The sequence below is a fragment of the Myotis lucifugus genome, unplaced genomic scaffold (genome assembly GCF_000147115.1).
Source record: "Myotis lucifugus unplaced genomic scaffold, Myoluc2.0 scaffold_31, whole genome shotgun sequence".
NCBI lineage: Eukaryota > Metazoa > Chordata > Mammalia > Chiroptera > Vespertilionidae > Myotis > Myotis lucifugus.
Genome location: NW_005871079.1, coordinates 1,939,685 through 1,959,566, shown reverse-complemented (window position 1 = coordinate 1,959,566; position 19,882 = coordinate 1,939,685). Strand labels below are relative to the sequence as shown.

Genomic DNA, 19,882 nt, shown 5'->3' with positions numbered 1-19,882 from the left:
CTCGCAACCTCAGTTTTTCTGTGCAAGACATGAACATTGTATGTAAAGGTGCTGTAGAGTTTGAATCATATTTTAAATTCCTTCTGGATAGATTCTGGTTTTTGAATTATCTCTCTGATATAGCACAAGAAAGTTTGTTTTACATTCCTTTTCATAGTTAATTCATTGACTTTCCCCCTCCTTTTTCTCTACAGTATTGACAAAATCTCTAAAATAACCTCTCCAGTATTAATAATTCATGGGACTGAAGATGAAGTCATTGACTTTTCACATGGCCTTGCATTGTTTGAGCGTTGCCAAAGACCTGTGGAGCCTCTGTGGGTTGAAGGGGCAGGTCACAATGATGTGGAACTTTATGGACAGTACCTTGAAAGGTTGAAACAGTTTGTGTCACAGGAATTGGTAAATTTGTAAAATCTGTAAATTTGCATACCGGGTTTTCTTTTGCTGAACTGCACTCTTTGGTAAAGAACATAAAACCTGAAGGTTTTGTTTGCAAATCATGTCAGTTGCCTTCATAAATGTACAGGTAATGATTTGTTTACAGACTTAATGAAGGTTTTAATTACCAGAACTATAACTGGAAATAACAGTATCATGCAGTCAGGCTGTGTAATTTATATTTTTTTCTGTGAATTTTTTTTAACATCAAGATATAAGTACTGTATGAAATTTTAATTCTATGAAATCAAATGCTGTAAAAGTATTGCCAAATGCTTTTGCATATGAGAAACAAATTTATAAATATTTTTAAAACATCTCAGTGTACCAGATCTTATCCTGGTATACAAATGTAATATTCTTTCAATAAAAAGCTGTATATCTGAAACAATTCAAGTACTAAGAAAACACACAAATTCACTAGAGATGACCTAAACCCTGTTGTACAGGAATAGAGGTGTAAACAGTTATTCTATTGTAAAGTACATTGGATTTTCTGTATTCCCTGGTTATCATACATTTTCTCCTCTAAAAAATAAAAAAAAATGATTTAAGTCTTAATTTTTATGCCATCTGTTAATTTACCAACTAGTTACCTTGTAAATGAGAAGTCACGATAGCACTGAATTTTAACTAGTTTTGATTTATAAGTTTGGTACTGTGAGGCAACTACTTAAAATTTTTATTTTAGTTATTTAAAAGGCATTTAGAGCTTCAAGAATGACTTTTGTATGCAACGTTGTTTTAAATTCTGCAGTACTCTTCATTATAAGACAACCTGAAAGTCCATTGGATGCTCTTCAAGACCACAGACTGGCTTTAGTCCCTTTTCACTTTGGCTATTTTTAACAATAGGACCTATTGGTTTGGATTATTATCTAAGAATTTCATGGTTTCACTCCTGATGTAGGAGATCAGAAAACATTTAATTCATAACTTTTATATTAACCAATGTAGTAAAAAATAAAACAAACAAAAACTAAGTTGCCTTTCCTTGAATGAATCATTCCTGAATTTAAAAAATGAAAGAAAAAGAAAAAATAAATTAATGGTATGTAGTCTAACTTGTAAATGAATGATATTGAAATAATACACACTGTGGATATTTTTAAGGCCTTACGTAGTTTTAATTGTTCTGCTTGTTCTGCGGTTATGTCTAAGACTATAGTATATGATTCTCTTCAAAGTATATCAAGTATTGTGAATGCTTTGGATCAGATGTGTCAAATTAACAGTAAAACAAATATACCACTCAGCTGTGCTTGTTTGCCTTCTTCCATGTTCCCTACCTCCTATAAAGGGTGAAGAAAAGTTACTGTTCATCTTAATAGTTCTATAGTTTTCTAAATTTTATTACTACTTTCCTTTGGAGGGGTTTTTCTTTCTCAAGATTGTCTTGGAGCCTATACAATTCCTTCTTTGTACAACATACACCCCAGAGTTTAGCTGAGTGTTTTCTTTGATTAATTCCATATTCATACAATGAATATTTATTGCATGTTTAAAGCTTGCAAAACCTTAGGCCTGATAAAGATAGACATTGGCCATGTCCTCATAGACTTCACAGTATAAGGTAGAGTCCCACGAAGTAGTTTTTCAACTGAGCTTTAAAAATCACTAAACCTATGTGGCCCAGGTGAAACATTACTGGCTGAGGGGAATAGTATGTGGAAGCCTGGAAGAAGAATGGTGTATTTGAAATTAAGATTGGCCAGAGGTCAAATGGAAAGGATGGCATGAGGTTGGCAAGCTAGTTAGGGACACAGTTATATGTGGTATCATGGACCCTGATTACTGTCCTTGAAACAATAGAAAGCCATTGATAGAAATATGAAACTGCATTTGTCAAAAGTTTGCAGACAAAATCTGGAGTTTTTAGCTTAATTAGAAATAATATGAAAGCCAACTTCAGAAATTTATTTATTCTGTTTGACAGAGTAGAACAAAGTGAAAATGGCAGATTAGAGCTCAGTATAAAAAATAACTATGGGTCTGGCCAGTGTGGCTCAGTGGTTGAGAGTCGACCTGTGAATCAAGAGGTCATTCCAGGTCAGGGCACATGCCCAAGTTGCAGGCTCAATCCCCAGTGTGGGACATGCAGGAGACTGCCAATTAATGATTCTCAACATTGATGTTTCTATCTCTTCCTCTCCCTTTCTCTCTGAAATAAAATATATATTTTTTTAAAAAGAGAAAAGCAATCCTATAAAAAAAAAAAGTAAAGCATAGTTTTTGAATGTCAATGAGCTAAAAGCTGTTAAACTGGTTTTTTCATTAGAGCCAGATAAGACTTGAAATGATTTTATACCCTCTATTTCCTCCTGTAGGCCATGTACTGAACTTGCAAAATACAATTATATAACATCTGTTAAAAAGTTTTAGTAGTATGCTTTAAGAAATGAGATTCTTACATTAGAAAAATGGAAGAAATGCTGTTTTAAATCTGATATTTTGCATCTAGTGGTAAAATGTAAATTTCAGCTATTGTACTAAATGAATCTAGAGTTGTTATTTCTAAAATTACTGCTTAAGGCAGCTAATTAAAAAGGTAAGAAGGGTAGCTGGTAGTTCAAAAATTTTAAATGTACCTGCCAACTTGGTGGATTCATAGACTTTAAATCAAAACTTCTAATTAGTCTTTTATATTATAAACCTTTTCAGGTGATCATTATAAATGTTTATATTTAAACACTTAATTTCAAATTATCTAAATACAAGTTTAAAACTTTGGTCAAGTCAGACCATTTATATTCACCAAAGCTCAAGATTTTGGTGTGTGGTGTTCTTTTCTGGTATATTCTGGTTTGTCTTTGAGTCTGGAAGTCTAGGCCCCAAGCCTCCTACTTCCACCACTACCAAATAGAATGGGCAGGTGGGATGGACACAAGAAAATACTTAGATATCCCTGAATATATGTAATGCTATCAAGAATGATAATGAAATTTGCTAATATCCAATGTAATACCAAGTACAAAAATATAGGTAAGTGATTACACCTCCATAAAATAAAATATGAATGCCTATGGAATAAAACCAGAAGGGAATAAATACAGTGAAGTTTTTTGTCAAAGTAATAGTGGGGAAGGGCATGTAGTAAGGATGGAGCCACAGTTGTTTAATAATTATTCACCTTACTAGCTATAGATAAGTTTTCTTACCCTGGGAAACTGGAGGATGAAACAGTTTAAAAAGATAAGATGCCTTGATAGGTCCATTGCTCAGAAAAATATATATATTTTAAGAACAGACCAAGGACAGGACACGCTTTGATTTGGTTGCTGTGCCCGGACCCTGACCCCCTCCAGGAGTTTGCCTCCAGAACACTGACAATTCTCCGGTCCCAGGAACAGGCTGAATTGTTTGTAACATTATAGAAGGTTAGCCACCTTGTTATCGGACTTTGAGCTCTGAAGGCCAGACTGTAGACCCTGCCCTCCCCTTTCCATGTTACATTTGCAGCTCACAGCTACACGCAGCTATCTTCTGCCGGGGGGGAGGGGGGGGGGGTCCAGTTTTAAAAGTTATCCTTTACGTTGCTATGGTATTTTTTTTATGATTATAAAAGAAGGGGAAGAAACTTTTTTAAAAGTTTAGGCCTCTGAAACCAGGACCCTAGTATAAACCAAGGAGAAGTAGCTCTCAGACATATTTTTATTCTGGCTGTCAGAGCAGCAAATACAAGTAGCTAAAATAAGAAATTCCTTATATTTGGGTGGTTTTGAGGTTTGTTTGTTTTTAGTGTTTTTGTTTTGGCAAGGAATATAATGAATTGTACCATATAATATCTAAACTTCCTCTCACGTAGTACTACATGTAATGAAAGTATTTTCTAGGCAATGCCTACATATTACAACTATTCATGTTACAAATCCAACAATGCATTGTTGTAACTGTTTATCATCTGCTCACATTCATCTCATTTGTGCTGTTGGTGATTATATTACACATATATTACATTTCTATATGTATAAGCCTAACAATCAGGTACATACATATTATTTTATAAAAATGCTTTTTAAATCTGACCCCCTGCTCAGTCAAAAATTCCCACATACTTTTTTTTGTTAATCCTCACCCTAGGAATTTTTTTTTCCATTGATTTTTTTTTTTCAGAGAGTGGAAAAGAGGGAGGGAGGGAGGGAAGAAGGGGGAGAGAGAGAGTGAAACATGGATGTGAGAGAGATACATCAATTAGTTGCCTCCCGCACGCACCCCAACCAGGCCATCAAACCTGCAACCCAGGTAGGTGCCCTTGACTGGGAATTGAACCTGAGACCCTTCCATGCACAGGCTAATGCTGTACCCAACTTAACTCCCCAGAATTTAACTATACAATCCACAGACAGATAAAACCAGGGTTTGGAATCTACAGTTGGGAATGTGAAGATACTGTTTTCTATCCACGGTTGGTTGAATCTGCAGGTAGGAAATCCGGGATAGGAAGGGCTGGCTGTATTTATTTTTAAAAAACAACCGGATTTCAGAGGACCCAGACAGTTCAAATCTCTGTTTTTCAAGGGTCGACTGTGTCTGTATCCTTCCCTTAATAACTGAAAGCTTCCTGGCAACTGAATTCATACTGTGTGAGAAGGAAATGTTCGAGAGAGGTAAGATTTCATTTTTGTTCATTTCAGAGTTTTAAGTCAATAAGATAGCTTCGTAATTTGCAGCTGTAACTTTATATTTTCCTTTTGTATTTTTAAATTATGTTAGAGAAGAAAATAGCAAAATTAACAGTACAAGGGGGGATGGAAGGTAGGTCATGTTTGGAAGCTTAACCATACTAATTGATCTCTTGGAGCCACAGTATTATTACCAATTAAAGGGGATACTGATAATATCCATTTTGTCGACCTTGGAGGTATACTATGAATATTAAATGATAATCCTAAATGGGATTATCTCAAGGAATATAAAAATATAAGGGGTGGTTTATGTTCTAAAGAGTGATCTATGTTTAGAAATTAAGAGGATCAAGTCATGAATTGTAGATAATTTGGAGGGAGTTTTTATTCTTGATAATGTGCCAACTTACTAACAAATTTGCAGAGAGCACTCTTAAGTCTATGATGAAAGCTGGCCCATTTCTTACTTTAGCCATATTCATGTGACTGGTAGAATCTAAAGCAACCAAAAGTTCCTGTGTGTCAAGCCTTAAAAATGATGGTCCTTCCGGGGTAAGTGGCAACAGCTGAATGAGCCACAGCAAATGTGCCTTTTGTCCTGTCCAATCCTGTTCTCCTGACAGTTTGGCTCCAAATATGTACTATATTCCCCAAACATATTGTCTTTGTGTTCTGAGTTTGAAGAGTGAAACTAGAAATGCTGGAGGCAAGACAAATGATTTTGGGTCAGCTGACATGAAGTTCCCATGGCTTCAGAAAAGATTTCATCTGTACTGGCAAATCCTGAGCGCGTATTTCCAGAGGCAGGGATAGTGGGGTGGGAGGGAGTCCTGAATACATTTTTTTCAATTACAGTTCTCCACTATTATAAGAACTATTCAAATTTAGTTTATTAGAGGTTTGATGTTTAACTTTTAAATATTAATTACCAGCAGATACTAACAAGATTTAATCTCTTATGGAGGATTTTAAAATGTAAACCCTTTTGTTTCTTAATGTAGTTCCCTTTATAATGAAACAAACAGAAATGATCCACAACAAACTCTATATCTTGATCAAGTTTTTATTATAATGTATTTTACCTTATTTTCTTTTAAAAAATATGACCTACAAGAATATATACCTTGGTCAAATTCTTATAATCTGTCTTTTATTTTATTACAATGTGTTGATCACAGGGTCACTACTTTGCTTTATCCAAGAACCAAAGGATTAAGATGGAGTAATTTTTTAAAGCAGCAGTTCAACCCAGAGGGACAATCCCATTAAAAAGATTATCCAGGTAGAGTTACCATTCATTTAGCTGCCCTAAACACAAGCTAATAAATACAGAATCTACTTCCAACTGTCCTGGAGTTCTCTCAGTACTTCTCAGTGCTCACTTCAATCCCCTGTCAGGGCACAGACAAGAATCAACCAATGAATACATTAATAAGTGGAACAACAAACTGATGTGTTTTTCTCTCTCTCCCCCCTCTCTCTAAAATCAATAAAAATAATTAAATAAACTCATTTTGCCAGAACTTAGAGAGAGGGGAAGGAGGCACACTTTGATTGAAACTACTCTATGAAGAAAATATTTTTCTGCTCCCTAATGTGACAAAATGCATAAGTTAACAAATTTTATTTGATTTCAACTTCATCTGTACATGGTTTGTATTTTCCGATTCCATCAACTGATTTACCTGTTTGTTTTTAATGAGGTTCTAAAATGCTGTCTTAGTTTGTTATAGTTCTGAGAAAGAAGTTTTTAGGTTGGGATCCAAAAATGTTCTCCATCACCCACACTTCCTAAATTTTCCTACTTCCATGCCTGCCCCATCATAAAAGCTCTGCAAATTCCCAAAATGAGAAAAACTGGAAGTTGGAATAATAAACTCAATATAAGGAAAGAAGTATATTTAAATGTACGAGAAATCTTCATGGAGGAGATAAAATTTGTTTGTCCTTAAGTGTTCAATACAATAGAATTGACCAAGTTACTTGTTATAGTTGGCTTTCCGTCTGCACAATGCTGCTGACATCAAAGGATATTTGATAATCCTATGAGATGGTATATGTGAAAGAGCACTTAAAATTGCAACGCTATATTTAATTCTAATGAGTGTTATTATTATACAAAAGTGAGCATGATAACTGTGTATAAAATATTCCATTCATGCTTCCAATAAGATGCTGTTGTTACCTTATATTCCTCGCTCTTGCTACTTGAGTGCACACAGGCCCAATTCTTAAAATTCTAAAAACCAAACAATTGTCTTACTAGCTGTGTGACTTTATGCAATCCTGTCTAAAACTCAGTGTCCTCATCTGTAAGTGGTTGCAGCATGACACCTGTTCAGCCTACTTTACTGGGTCTTCTTTAAAAAAATCTATATATATAAAACCCTAATATTCATAGACCAAACAATCGGTTGCTATGATGTGTGCTGACCACCAGGGGGCGTGCACAGAACATGGTGGTCCTCAGCAGCAGGCAGCAGAGCACAGAACAGGGTGGGCATTGGCCAAAGTAGGATGGTAGAGCAGGTGAGCGGGTGCGCCAGACCAAGGCGGGTCGCCAGTTGCTCTCATCAGGGCAAGCCTCTGGTGGTTACTGAAAATTCTTTGCTCCCACGAGCCGCGGTCCCGCCCAGAACTTGCACCTGCTCCTGGTGCCAGCTCCGCTCGCACCTACTGCCAGCTCCTGGTACCAGCCCTGATCACCCCTCAGGGCTTCTCCAGCTCCCCCTGCTCATGAGGGGCAATTGGAGCAGCAGTCGCCTCTCGCACCCCCTGACGGCGCCGGCCCCAATTGCTCCATGCTGTCAGCAGGTGCAAGCAGGGCCAGCACTGTCAGCACGTGGGAGTGGTGGTAGCGCGAGTGGGGCTGTCAGCAGACAGGAGACTGGGGGCTGCAGTGAAAGGGGCCCAGCAGGGGCATGGAGGATGGCCCAAGACCTGCCCCTGTGCCCACTGCAGCCTCGTGGTCCACAGTTCCTTTCAAGGTGCACTGGGCCCCTAGTCTATATAATAAAAGCCTAAGCAGCCTTTATGGCAGAATGACCAGAATGACCGGTCGCTATGATGCGCACTGACCACCAGGGGGCAGACACTCAATGCAGGAGCTGCCCCCTGGTGGTCAGTGCGCTCCCACAGTGGGAGTGGCGCTCAGCCAGAAGCCAGGCTCATGGCTGGCGAGCACAGCGGCGGTGGTAGGAGCCTCTCTGCAAGAGGGCACAGGCTGGGCTGAGGGGACCCCCCCCCACCCCACCCCAGTGCAGGAATTTCGTGCACTGGGCCTCTAGTCTAATATAAGCCTTGTGAAAGAGATAGATAGATAGATAGATGATAGATAGATAGATAGATAGATAGATAGATAGATAGATAGATAGCTCTATAGAAAGAAAAAGCATACAGAAATTGTAATTATTAATGGAGAAAAGCTTCAAGACACTAGTTGAAATTGGAGTAAATGAAGAAAGATAGCACTCCATGTCTGAGGTAGGTGATTGGTTATAGGAGCAGTGCTAATATGCCGATTAGATTGGAAACAAAGAATTTGCTGGGGAAAAAAATAGTAAATAGAACTTTAGAGATTATACAATTTCTTCCCTACCCAGGCTGAAGAGGAGGTTTCTATGTAATAGAACATAGAAACCATGATGTGCTGTAGAAAAGGCACACAGAAGGAGAAAAGAGAAATTAACAAAATTACACTAGAAGACAGAGGGCCCAGGGAGGTAGAGAAATCTTGGCAAGCAATATAATTTCCTGGTTTCTCTTCTAGATTCTTACCACCATTTCACATCTCCACACACTGTGGTGGGTTGGCAGTGGCTATAAGCATGAAGGCCTTGCGGGTGCTGGCAATCTTTATGGACCCCAGCAGAGCTTGGTAAGACCGATCCAATGCTCTCCTTGACAACCTATGGGATTTCCAATGCTCTCCCCTAGGTTTCTGTGAATTCCTGGGGGATTAGGCTCTCTAGTGACTGTCCTGGCTCTGAACTCCTCTATTTCTACAGAATTAATTAAGGATTTTCTTTCTTTTCCATGTACAAAGTTCCTATATTGTGTCTTGTTGACTCAAAATAGAACTTGCCTTTTTTTCCCCGATTTACATCCCTTCTTTACCCAACACACACAACACACACAACACACACACACACACACACACACACACACACACACTCCCATGAGGTGTTTACACATATGTCAGATTTTATTGAAGGTTTGGAAAGCCAGAGGGGATTTGTAATTTTTTTAAGATATATTTTTATTTCAGAGAGGAAGAGAGAGGGAGAGAGAGGTAGAAACATCAATGATGAGAGAGAATCATTGATCAACTGCCTCCTGCATGCCCCCTACTGGGGATGGAGCCTGAAACCCCGGCATGTGCCCTTGACCGGAATCGAATCGAGACCCTTCAGTCCACAGGCTGATGCTCTATCCACTGAGCCAAACTGGCTAGGGCAGGATTTGTAATTTTAACTATGTTAGATATCCCCATGTCTGTAAGAATTCCCTTAGCCATTTCATGTTGTTCAGCCTGCCTCTCCTTTATTCGTTTAATTGTTTTTATTTTTCAATGACAGTTTGCATTCAATACTATTTTGTTATTAGTTTCAGGTATACAGCACTCTTTCATTCTTGAACCATGTCCACAAATTTCTCAGGTCTCAGGATCTCACTTTCGACCCCCAAGCAACATCTCAGAGTATATTCCTAAAAACGTAACTTTTAAAAACATGGTGGGCATGGGAGTGCACCCCTCTCATCTCCCTCAAGAGAACTTGCTATAGGGCCATAGGAACTAACAGCCTCCAGCTGACCAACCTTTGTCTCCACTGTCGCAGCCAATGATGGACACAGTGAGGCTCCGAGAGTGGGGCAGCATTCTTGCCTGACATGGAACTTTGCTCAGGAACTCCCTCCCCATGGACCTCCTCAGACCTATGCTAACAACGGTCGGTCGGAGGTTCAATCTACAAATTCTTTCTTCTGGTCTCCTTTCACCATCTGGAGGCTTTCCATGCTTACTCTGTCCTCTCCTCTCCACCCCTCTCTATCCTTTACATCTTTCTCCCCAGTAAATCTATTGCACATATAATTCCATCTGCTTCTTGGAAGACCTGAGCTGAAGTACTCCCTAGGAAGTATGATGATGCCAGCATTTCCCCCGACTCTGCTATACAGATAGAACCATGGAATCTCTTTGTGGATGACCTTTGCATATTATAAATTATAGGTGTTTGTAGGTAACAGATATATATCTCCCCATGATAACCAGATTAAGCTCGGTCTCAGATCTCATCACCAAATTTAAATGGCCAAACTTCAGAACTCTTCTTTCCTAAACTAAATACAGAGATCCTGGTTCTGCCTGTGGTGGCTTCAGAAATTACTTCTCAGTCCATGCAAAGACTAGTGTTGTGCTAGAAGCGCTATTGGTACCTCATTATTAGTAACTTTGCTGGAGCCTTAAGGGCAGGACACTTAGTGCCTGGTCAGTATAGGCAAACCCACAGCCTTTCCCAGAACTAACCCATAAACAGCCTAAACCTTACAAACTCACAATTTCTCTCCAGTCTTTAGGAATATATCCATCTTTGAAAATGGGTTATTCACCTCTTCTGTCTTTGAAGCACTCTTTCTTCATTTTTAATCTCCTTGCGGAATCCTTTGAAAGCAAAGATCTACATAGTTGTCTTTAAGGATGAACCCATCAATGATACAAGGATTTGGTTATTCTCCTGGGACTAGAGGATGCTAGTGGGTAACTAATCTAACAGGTTAAATTCTGCCCTGCCAAATTTTAACCTGCGACGCACATTTCCTTTATTACATATCCTTAATGGTGGATATTTTTTTTAAAATATATTTTATTGATTTTTTACAGAGAGGAAGGGAGAGAGATAGAGAGCTAGAAACATCGATGAGAGAGAAACACCGATCAGCTGCCCCCTGCACATCTCCCACTGGGGATGTGCCCGCAACCCAGGCACACGCCCCTGACCGGAATCGAACCCGGGACCTTTCAGTCCGCAGGCCGACGCTCCATCCACTAAGCCAAACCGGCTTCGGTGATGGTGGATATTTGAGCAAAGAAAATCTGGTAGTATCAGCTTTAAGTACCGAGAAGCCCATAGTGGTACAAATCCATTGTTCCAACAGCCACTTGGTAGGGGCTTGTTATTAGTGCTTCTGCCATGGTAGGACAGAGGTAAAATTAGTGAACAACAGAGATAATTACACCCAAAAGAGACCTTGAATATTAAGCCATTCAGAGCTCCCAACTTTACAGATGAAAAAATGGTGATTCACAGTGGTAAATTGTCATTAATCCAAGGTTACAGTCAGTCAGTGTTAAGGCACCAACTCTTTACATTTCCTGGCTCAAAGGTGTAGCAATAGAAGTAGAAAGAACACGGAGTTACAGAATTGGTTTTTTGTTTCTGTGCTCTGGAAAAATCTGGACATGTTACTTATGCAATATGAGTCTGTTTTCCACCTTTAAACTTCACCTTCTAACAAATATCTTACAGAGAGTTGTTTGGAGGATAACATAACATAATGGGAAAAAGTGATTGTGGTGATGGGCTAGTAAATGGTTAACAATCAGCTCTTGGAGCTGATGGAAGAGCCATGATTTGTAGCATTTGATTATTTTCACGGTATAACTATTTCTTCTGCTGTCAATTTCAAGCTCCCAACTGTTTAAAAAATGGCTGGCAAAATTCCTGAAAATTTAACAATTGCCTCTCACAAGCCCATATGAGCTGGCACAGGGTGGCTCTAGCACGCCACAGAATGGACATACTTGGCATATAGTAAATACTCAATAAATATTAGTTGCCCTCTAATCCTCACAAGGCTCAGGTTCTTTCTACCATGCCATGAACTATTGTTTGATGAACACAATCTCTCTGAACTCCCCAAGTGATGAGAGAGTCAGGCCTTGGGCCTCTTCTTGAAGTGGCTAGCGGAAAGGATATCAGATTTGTGTCATTTGCGTCACTAGTCAGTAGTAGGGAGGGATCCAGCACCAACCTTAATCTTCTGAATCCCTTTGTTCTTCCTGTTGGCTTGCTGTGAAGACTAATGGAAATAATGTTTGAATACAGACTTTTATTAACCAACTAGGGGCCCAGTGCACAAATTCGTGCACCTTAAAAGGAACTGTGGGCCAAGAGGCTGTGGTGGGCACAGGGGCAGGTCTCGGCCCATCCTCTGTACCCCCACCAGGCCACTCCCCACAGCTCCCAGTCCCCTGTCTGCCAGCAGCCCCACCCCCGTACTGCTCCCATGTGTTGACAGTGCCAGCCCCACTCACACCTGCTGATGCCACAGAGCGATTGGGGCCAGCCCCAGCAGTGGGTGTGAGAGGCGACTGCTGGCCCTGTCGCCCCTCAGGAGCAGGGGGAGGTGGAGAAGCCCTAAGGGGTGATTGGGCAGGCACCGGCAACGGGTGCAAGTGGGACTGGTTCAGGCAGCAGGTGCAAGCACTGGGCAGGACCACAGTGCATGGAAGCGAAGAATTTTCAGTAACCACTGGAGGCTAACCCCAATGAGAGTGACTGGCACCCCACCTTGGTCTGGCTCCCCCACTCACCTGCTCCACCATCCTGCCATGGCTGATGCCCACCATGTTCTGTGCTCTGCCACCTGCTGCTGACACCCGCAATCTTCCGCATGTGCCCCCTGGTGGTCAGCGCACGTCATAGCGACCAGTTGTTCGGTTGTTCAGTTGTTCTGCCGTTCAGTCTATTTGCATATTAGGGCTTTATACATATAGATAAGCACTTTCCAGGTCATTTGTATGAAAATATTAGCTATACTCTGTAATATACATTGAAAAATAAATATTCAAACAACTTGTCAGAAGGATCTTATCCTTTTGGGTCATTTGACTGTAGAAGCTGGCAAAGAGAATGCACTTACTTCCAGATGGAATGAATAATACATGTGGTTATTGTGTTTAGTTAAAAACAAGCAAACAAGCCTAACCGGTTTGGCTCATTGGACAGAGCGTTGGCCTGCAGACTGAAGGGTCCCGGGTTCGATTCCGGTCAAGGGCATGTACCTTGGTTGCGGGCAGGTCCCCAGTAGGGGGTGTGCAGGAGGCAGCTGATCGATGTTTCATTCTTGTCGATGTTTCTGACTCTCTATTCCTCTCCCTTCCTCTCTGTAAAAAAATCAATAAAATATTTTTTTTTAAAAAACCCACACCATTCTGAATGGTATTTTCACTCGAATGTCAAATTTAAAAAATTTTAAATATTAAATACATTAAATAAATAACAATTAATTTATTTTTAAATGTTCACATCCTGATTTTACTCTCAGTCTGACTAAGAAGATAGAAAATAAATCAATATGAAAGTTGTAAAGAGAGTCATACTAGTGGCTTATGCAAACCAGTCTCTCCTCAAAAATCATTCCCAAACCACTTCAGTGTTTCACCAGTTGAATGAATTGCATTACTGTATGTTTGCTTAGCAGATGCACTCTTCTCTAAACTAAGCCACTGATCCCTAAGTTTTTATTTTTAACTAGAGGCCCGATGCACAAAAATTCATGCAAGAGTAGGCCTTCCTTCCCCTGGCTGCCGGCACCGGCTTCCCTCTGGCACCTGGGACCCAGGCTGCTTCCCTCCGGCTGCCACTGCCAGGCACCTGGGACCTGGGCCATTTTGCTCTGGCCCCAGCTTCGTCAGGAAGGACATCCGGAATGATGCCCAGAAAAACGTTTGGTTTAATGGTCTAATTAGTATATCACCCTTTTATTATTATAGATGTACTGTGCCTAATGCTATGACCATATTGCTATAAAGCAATGTTCTCAACCTTTCTGTTTTTTTAAGGTTTTTTTTATATGCTTTTATTGGTTTCAGAGAAAGGAAGGGAAAGGGAGAGAGAAAAACATTGATGAGAGAGAGAGGAACATGGATCAACTGCCTCCTGTATGCTCCCTACTGGGGATCAAGTCCACGACCCTGGCATGTGCCCTGACCTGGAATCAAACCAGAGACCTGGTGCACTGGACGACGCTCAACCAACTGAACCACACGGGCCAAGCTCGCCCTTCCTTCCTCCCTCCCTCCCTCCCTTCATTCATTCCTTTCTTTCTTTTTCTTTTTTTCTTTCTTTCTAATGTGACCCACCTGACTGTGTAGTTGACTTCTGTTTTAGGGCTCCTTCCAAAGACAAGGCTTGGCACTAGATTCTCCTTTTGGGGATTTGCTCAGTTTCTTAAATCTGTAAGTTTGTCCTTTTTTTTTTTTTTTTGCCAAATTTATTTCTTTGAATACTTTTTTCACCCCTGCACTTTCTCCTCTCCTCTGGGACTCTGAAGACACAAATATGTTATCTTTTGTTATAGTCCCACAGGTCCCTGAGTCTCTGTTCATTTTTTTCTTTTTTTCCACTCTGTCTTCTTTCTGTTGTTCAGATTGGGTAATTTCTGTTGTTCTCTCTTCAAGTTCATTGATCCATTCCTCTGGTCTCTCCATTCTATTAATCCAGTTGAGTTTTTTTCTTATTTATTGCATTTTTCAGTTCTAAGGTTCTTCTTTGCTTCTTTATATTTTCTATTTCTTTAATGGAGTTTTTAATTTTGCATTTGTTTCAAGTGTGGCTGGAATTCCTTGCTGAAGCATTTTGGTTTTTATGATGGCTGCTTTAAAATCCTTGTTAGAGAATTCCAGCATCTACATAATCTTGGTATTAGTATCTATTCATTGTCTCTTCTCACTTAAGTTGAGATTTTCCTGTTCCTGATATGCGTGATTTTTCAGTTGCATCTTGGACATTTCTGCCATTCTGTTATGAGATTCTGGATCACATTTAAACCTCTTTTAGCACCATACCGGGGGAGGAAGGGTAGTGATGTCTGGTTATATTACTGTCACATGCGGACACCCAGAATTCCCACTTGGCCTCCATTGAGTCCTGGGAAGCAGAAGCACATCTCGTTCGTGCTGGGTGGGTGTGGGAGTTTGGGCTCCCCACTCTAGGCCTCTGCTGACACTACAGGGGCTGGGAAGCGTAGTTACTGCTGGAAGGTGGTAAAAGTCCCAGCCTCCCACTCAGTCCCCTCCTATACCACCTGGGCAGGGAGGGGTGCCTCTTTGCCACTGGGTGGGGGCTGAAGTGTTGGCTCCCAATAAGGTCGTTACTGGCAACCTGGGACAAAGGATGGGGTGCTCTCATCACTGCCAGGTGGGAATAAGAGTTCCAACCTCAGGATTCTACCCCCCTGCCTTACAACTGCACCACCCCTCCCAAGTTCCAGTCCATCTTGGTGGATATAAAGGGTTTTAGCTTCACCCTGGCCAGTTTTGCTCAGTGGATAGAGCATTGGCCTACCAACTCAAAGGTCCTGGGTTCGATTCTAGCCAAGGGCACTTGCCTGGGTTGCGGGCTCGGTCCCCAGTAGGGAGTGTGCAGAAGGCAGCCAGTCAATGATTCCCTCTCATCATTGATGTCTCTATCTCTCTCTTCCTTTCCCTTCCTCTCTGAAATCAATAAAAATACTTTCAAAAAACATTTGCCAAAAAAAGGGGGGTGGTTTTAGCTTCACACCCAACACAACACAGTTTTCCCCTTCCCGGGACATTGCAGCAGGTGGCAAAAAAGACAGTTCTGGTGCTAGAAATCCAAATGTTCCAGGTGTTGGGCTGTTTGCTTCTGCTTTGGCAAGTATGGCCCCACCAGCTGAGCTTCTTCAGGAAACATACCTGCCAGATAAGATCTCTGTTCTCTACCATGCAGGCTCCATCCGCTTTTAGGGCATGTTAGAGCTTCACTATCTCTTAAGGATAACCTCTGAGTTGAGGAAAGAGAAGGAACTGTCACGTTTATGTCTTTCAAACATACTCTCACACTCTCTACCAACCAACCCAGCCACTCCAGGCCTTGAAATCCTTTCTGCTTGGCACACATTACAAATAGCAACTGGGGCTGCCACTTCAGGAGGTGCCATTTGTGCATTACACCAAGGCACCCAGCCAATGGGACAGAAGGGAGCTAAGCTGCAGGCCAGGCTCTGCTTGCCAAACCATGTACCCACAGGGCTGCATCGCCCAGAGGGAGTGCCTCTCTCCCGTTTGCACAAAGGCTCCCTGTAAGCAATCAGCTGGGCTCTGAACCTAACAATAGCAGTATTGCAGCATCTCAAAAGAAATGTTCTCTTGTATTCCATAAGCCCATTATGCTTGAATATTCAATTGATACTCATACATAATTTATATCACCACTTCAAAATAATTTCTTTTCAGAGACCCAGGCCTCTTACCAGGAGCTCCAAATCATCTGAGGTAGGACCCATTGCAAATCGTGGCTGGGGTCTCAAATTGGCTTTTTAAAGGGATTTTTTCATTATCTCCCTGGGACTGCACCTTTCCATTAGTGCAGGATATTAATTATCAGATGAGCAGATAAGGTAGGTTTCCTGATGTGCACAATCCCCTGTCCCTCGGCTGTGAACAAACCCCTCCTCACTCCCCCACAGATCTGTGACACCAGGATGTCCGTCCATGGCCGTTAAAAATCCCTGCTGTCTTGGAATGGCTGCATCCCTGGTTAAATCTGAGTCCTGAAGTCAAAACAGGTAACTAAAGAGTTGGGAGAAGAGGACCAGTACTTGTCTGCTTAGCCAGCTAGTGCTCACTTAGTGAATATATCTCTTCTCAGAATAAGAGTTTAACTCGTATGGATCAGGCCCTGGATGGGTAGCTCAGTTGGCTAGAGTATGATCCCCATAAGCCAAGGTTTCAGGTTTGATTCCCAGCAGAGGCACATATAGGAATCAGCCAATGAATGTATGAGTGGATGGAGCAGCAGATCAATCTCTCTGTCTCTCAGATCAATCAACAAATTTTTAAGAAATGATTAGGTACTGCACACACACATACACTCATTTAAAAATAAATAAATTATTTCAATCAAGTAAGTGTTATAGTAAAATATACCATTGGGCTTAGTCTTACTGTAAACCAAACGGTGATCTTGGTGTAAACTGTGGACTTACATCAAGACAAATAACAGGGAGAACCAAAACTATACTGGTTTCTTTTTATTTTTTTATATGTTTTACTAAAGGCCCGGTGCATGAAAATTCATGCACTGGAGGGGGGGGTCCCTCAGCCCGGCCTGCCCCCTCTCACAGTCCAGGAGCCCTCAGGGGTGAGAGGCGATCCGGCGATCCGGCGATCAGGGGAAGGCGACGCCCCCATCACACCTCTGCTGCTGCCACTGCCATCAGCACAAGCCTCAGCCGGCCCTGGTTACCTGAGCCTCGGGCAGCCCTGGGCGGCTGGGGAGCTGAGGGGACTGGGGGACTCTGGATGCAGGCATGTGGAGCGACTGGGCCCACCTCGGGGTGGGCCCGGCCTAGCCACATGCCTGCCACCCCAGCAAGGCTGAGGGGACTGGGTGCCGCCATCTTGTTACTGTGGGTGTCACCATCTTTGAAGGCGTGACAGTCAATTAGCATATTCCCTCTTTATTGGCTGCAGGCGCTGCCATCTTTACAATGGCTTGAGGGTCAATTAGCATATTCCCTCTTTATTAGATAGGACCATTATTATTATTGAGAGAGAGGGAGAGGGATAGAGAGATAGAAACATTGATGAGAGAAGAACATCAATCAGCTACCCCCTGCATCCCCCAAAGGCATGTGCCCCAACTGGGAATCGAATCAATGACCTCTTGGTTCATGGGTCGACACTCAACCACTAAGCCACACCAGTTGAGCATTCTATGCTGGTTTCTTTTCTTTTTTAAAATATTTTTATTGATTTTAGAGAGGAAGGGAGAGGGAGAAAGAGATAGAAACATCAATGATGAGAGAGAATCATTGATCGGTTGCCTCCTGCATGCCCCTTTTGGAGACTGAGCACGCAACCCAGGCATGTGCCCTTGACTGGAATCAAACCCGGGACCCTTCAGTCTGCAGGTCGACGCTCTATGCACTGAGTCAAACTGGCTAGGGCCTATGCTGGTTTCTTAATCCACAACACTGACCCATTATTCTTTAACATTCTTAAAATGTTAACTAATGTTTTGGAAAATATTAATATTTTCAAAAGGGAAAATGATGATGAGCTGGTCACAGTGCCACAGCACTGGCTTCGCTAATGCCATTCACTCAGTTCAGCAAATCTCAACACCACTGCACCCAGGACTGTGTACCAGAGGAGGCGTTTCAGCTACGTAGCTCTAGCCCACTCCTCACCAAGCACGGCTCGAGTGAGTAATGTCCTTTGAGTTGCATTTTTTTTCTTTTAAACACTTACTATAATCTTCTTAATGCATTTCAAATCTTTACCTCCTTTATTTGGAAACTGATTTCCCAGCTACTAAACTCTCCTTTTCCAAGTGTACTCGTTTTTACCAGCAAAGACAAGAAATCTATAAATAGTCACAGCCCTTTTGCAAAACACTATTATGCCACAAGGAAAGCTCTTTTTGAAAAATCCCCAGTAAGGAAAAATAAAAATCAATGTGGGACACTTGCCTTATGCCTTCTTTTAATAGTTAAGGGTGAGCAGACTAAATTCTTTATTATCTTCTCATATTTTGAGTTCCACTGTATAAGTGTAATGTGGAGCATTGTACAAAAAAATAGTATTTTAAAAAGTAGATTAAATCACAGAACTTGGCTAATATGGTTCTCTAAAGTGCTTGTCATGAGACTGCATCTTGCCACATGAATGGTCTTCCGCTACTGAAGTGTTTTTAAAGTGTGTGGTTTGGAAATATTCATCCAATGTGAAAGATTTAAACAAAACAAAGCGCATTAAAAGACCAGGATTCTGTTCCTCTTTCTGCCGTGTGCTATGAGATCACAGATAAGACACTTTCCCTGCATATGTGTTTCCATATCTAAAAAGTGAAGAAGCTAAACTAGAAGCTTATTAATGGCTTACAGTTCTCAAACTCTATCAAGCAGCTCTGACCTATTCCTCAGAAGTCTCAGATTGTTAGAAGAACTAATAATCCCTAGTTTACAGATGAAGATGCTGGGATTCACATAAGCTAAGTAACTTACCTGTTCAGAGTCACAAAGCTGAACTATCTGACTCCAAAGCTCACAAGGTTAGCTCTACCTCCAAAGCAATCTCCCCTTTCAGGAGGAAACTGTGGATTCCATAACTTTAGCATAAACCTGTGTCCTGTAGAAGAGCCACCTTGGAGAGGGTCCTGGACTGCCTGAGGGTTGGTCTCTCTACCTTGTCCTTCAATGAACTAAGACAGGGGTTTTCATACTGTGGTCCCTGGGCCAGAAGCATCAGTAACACCTAACAACTTGCCAGAAATGCATATTCTCAGGCCACATCCCATACATACTGAATCAGAAACGCTGAGCATAGGGGCCAGCAAGCTGTCATCGGTGACTCCATCACACACGGCAGTGTGAGAAGCCCCGCACTAAGATCATGACCTTGGAAATGGATGCAGGAGCTCTGACCTCCAGCTTCCGGCTCTGAAATCCTGCGGTCCTTCTCTGACCAGACATCTGAATTATTAATGGAAGGATAGATCAGATTCATATCCCTAATTTTGAGAACTGATACCCAGTAAAGTGAAGAAGGAGGAGGCGGACGAGGACGGGGAGGACAGCCTTTCATCAAGCCCCCAATTAGTCCGAGCAGCAATTTTGTTTGTGATGATTTATGGCAGCGATGGCGGTGACATCCCAAATTAGAGTGTGTTTGCTGGAGTCACTCTGAATGCAACCAGCTCTTTGGGAACTTAAAAATTTATTAGGCTACTTGAAGCTCTGCTCAAGGAAAGACAGAATCAATTAAAAATATGCATTCTGTTTCCTTA

The 19,882-nt window shown here is 41.5% G+C and overlaps 1 protein-coding gene across 2 annotated transcripts in view; it reads left to right on the top strand.

Moving 5' to 3' along the window:
* ABHD17B (abhydrolase domain containing 17B) overlaps positions 1-1,696 on the top strand; it is a 43,978-nt gene extending 42,282 nt beyond the window's left edge. For both annotated transcript variants that reach the window (XM_006086803.2, XM_023752362.1), the window contains exon 4: positions 195-1,696. In XM_006086803.2, coding sequence (XP_006086865.1) covers positions 195-414 — 220 coding nt within the window. In that variant the 3' untranslated portion in view covers positions 415-1,696. The remainder of the gene's footprint in view (positions 1-194) is intronic.
* Positions 1,697-19,882: the final 18,186 nt, after the last annotated feature.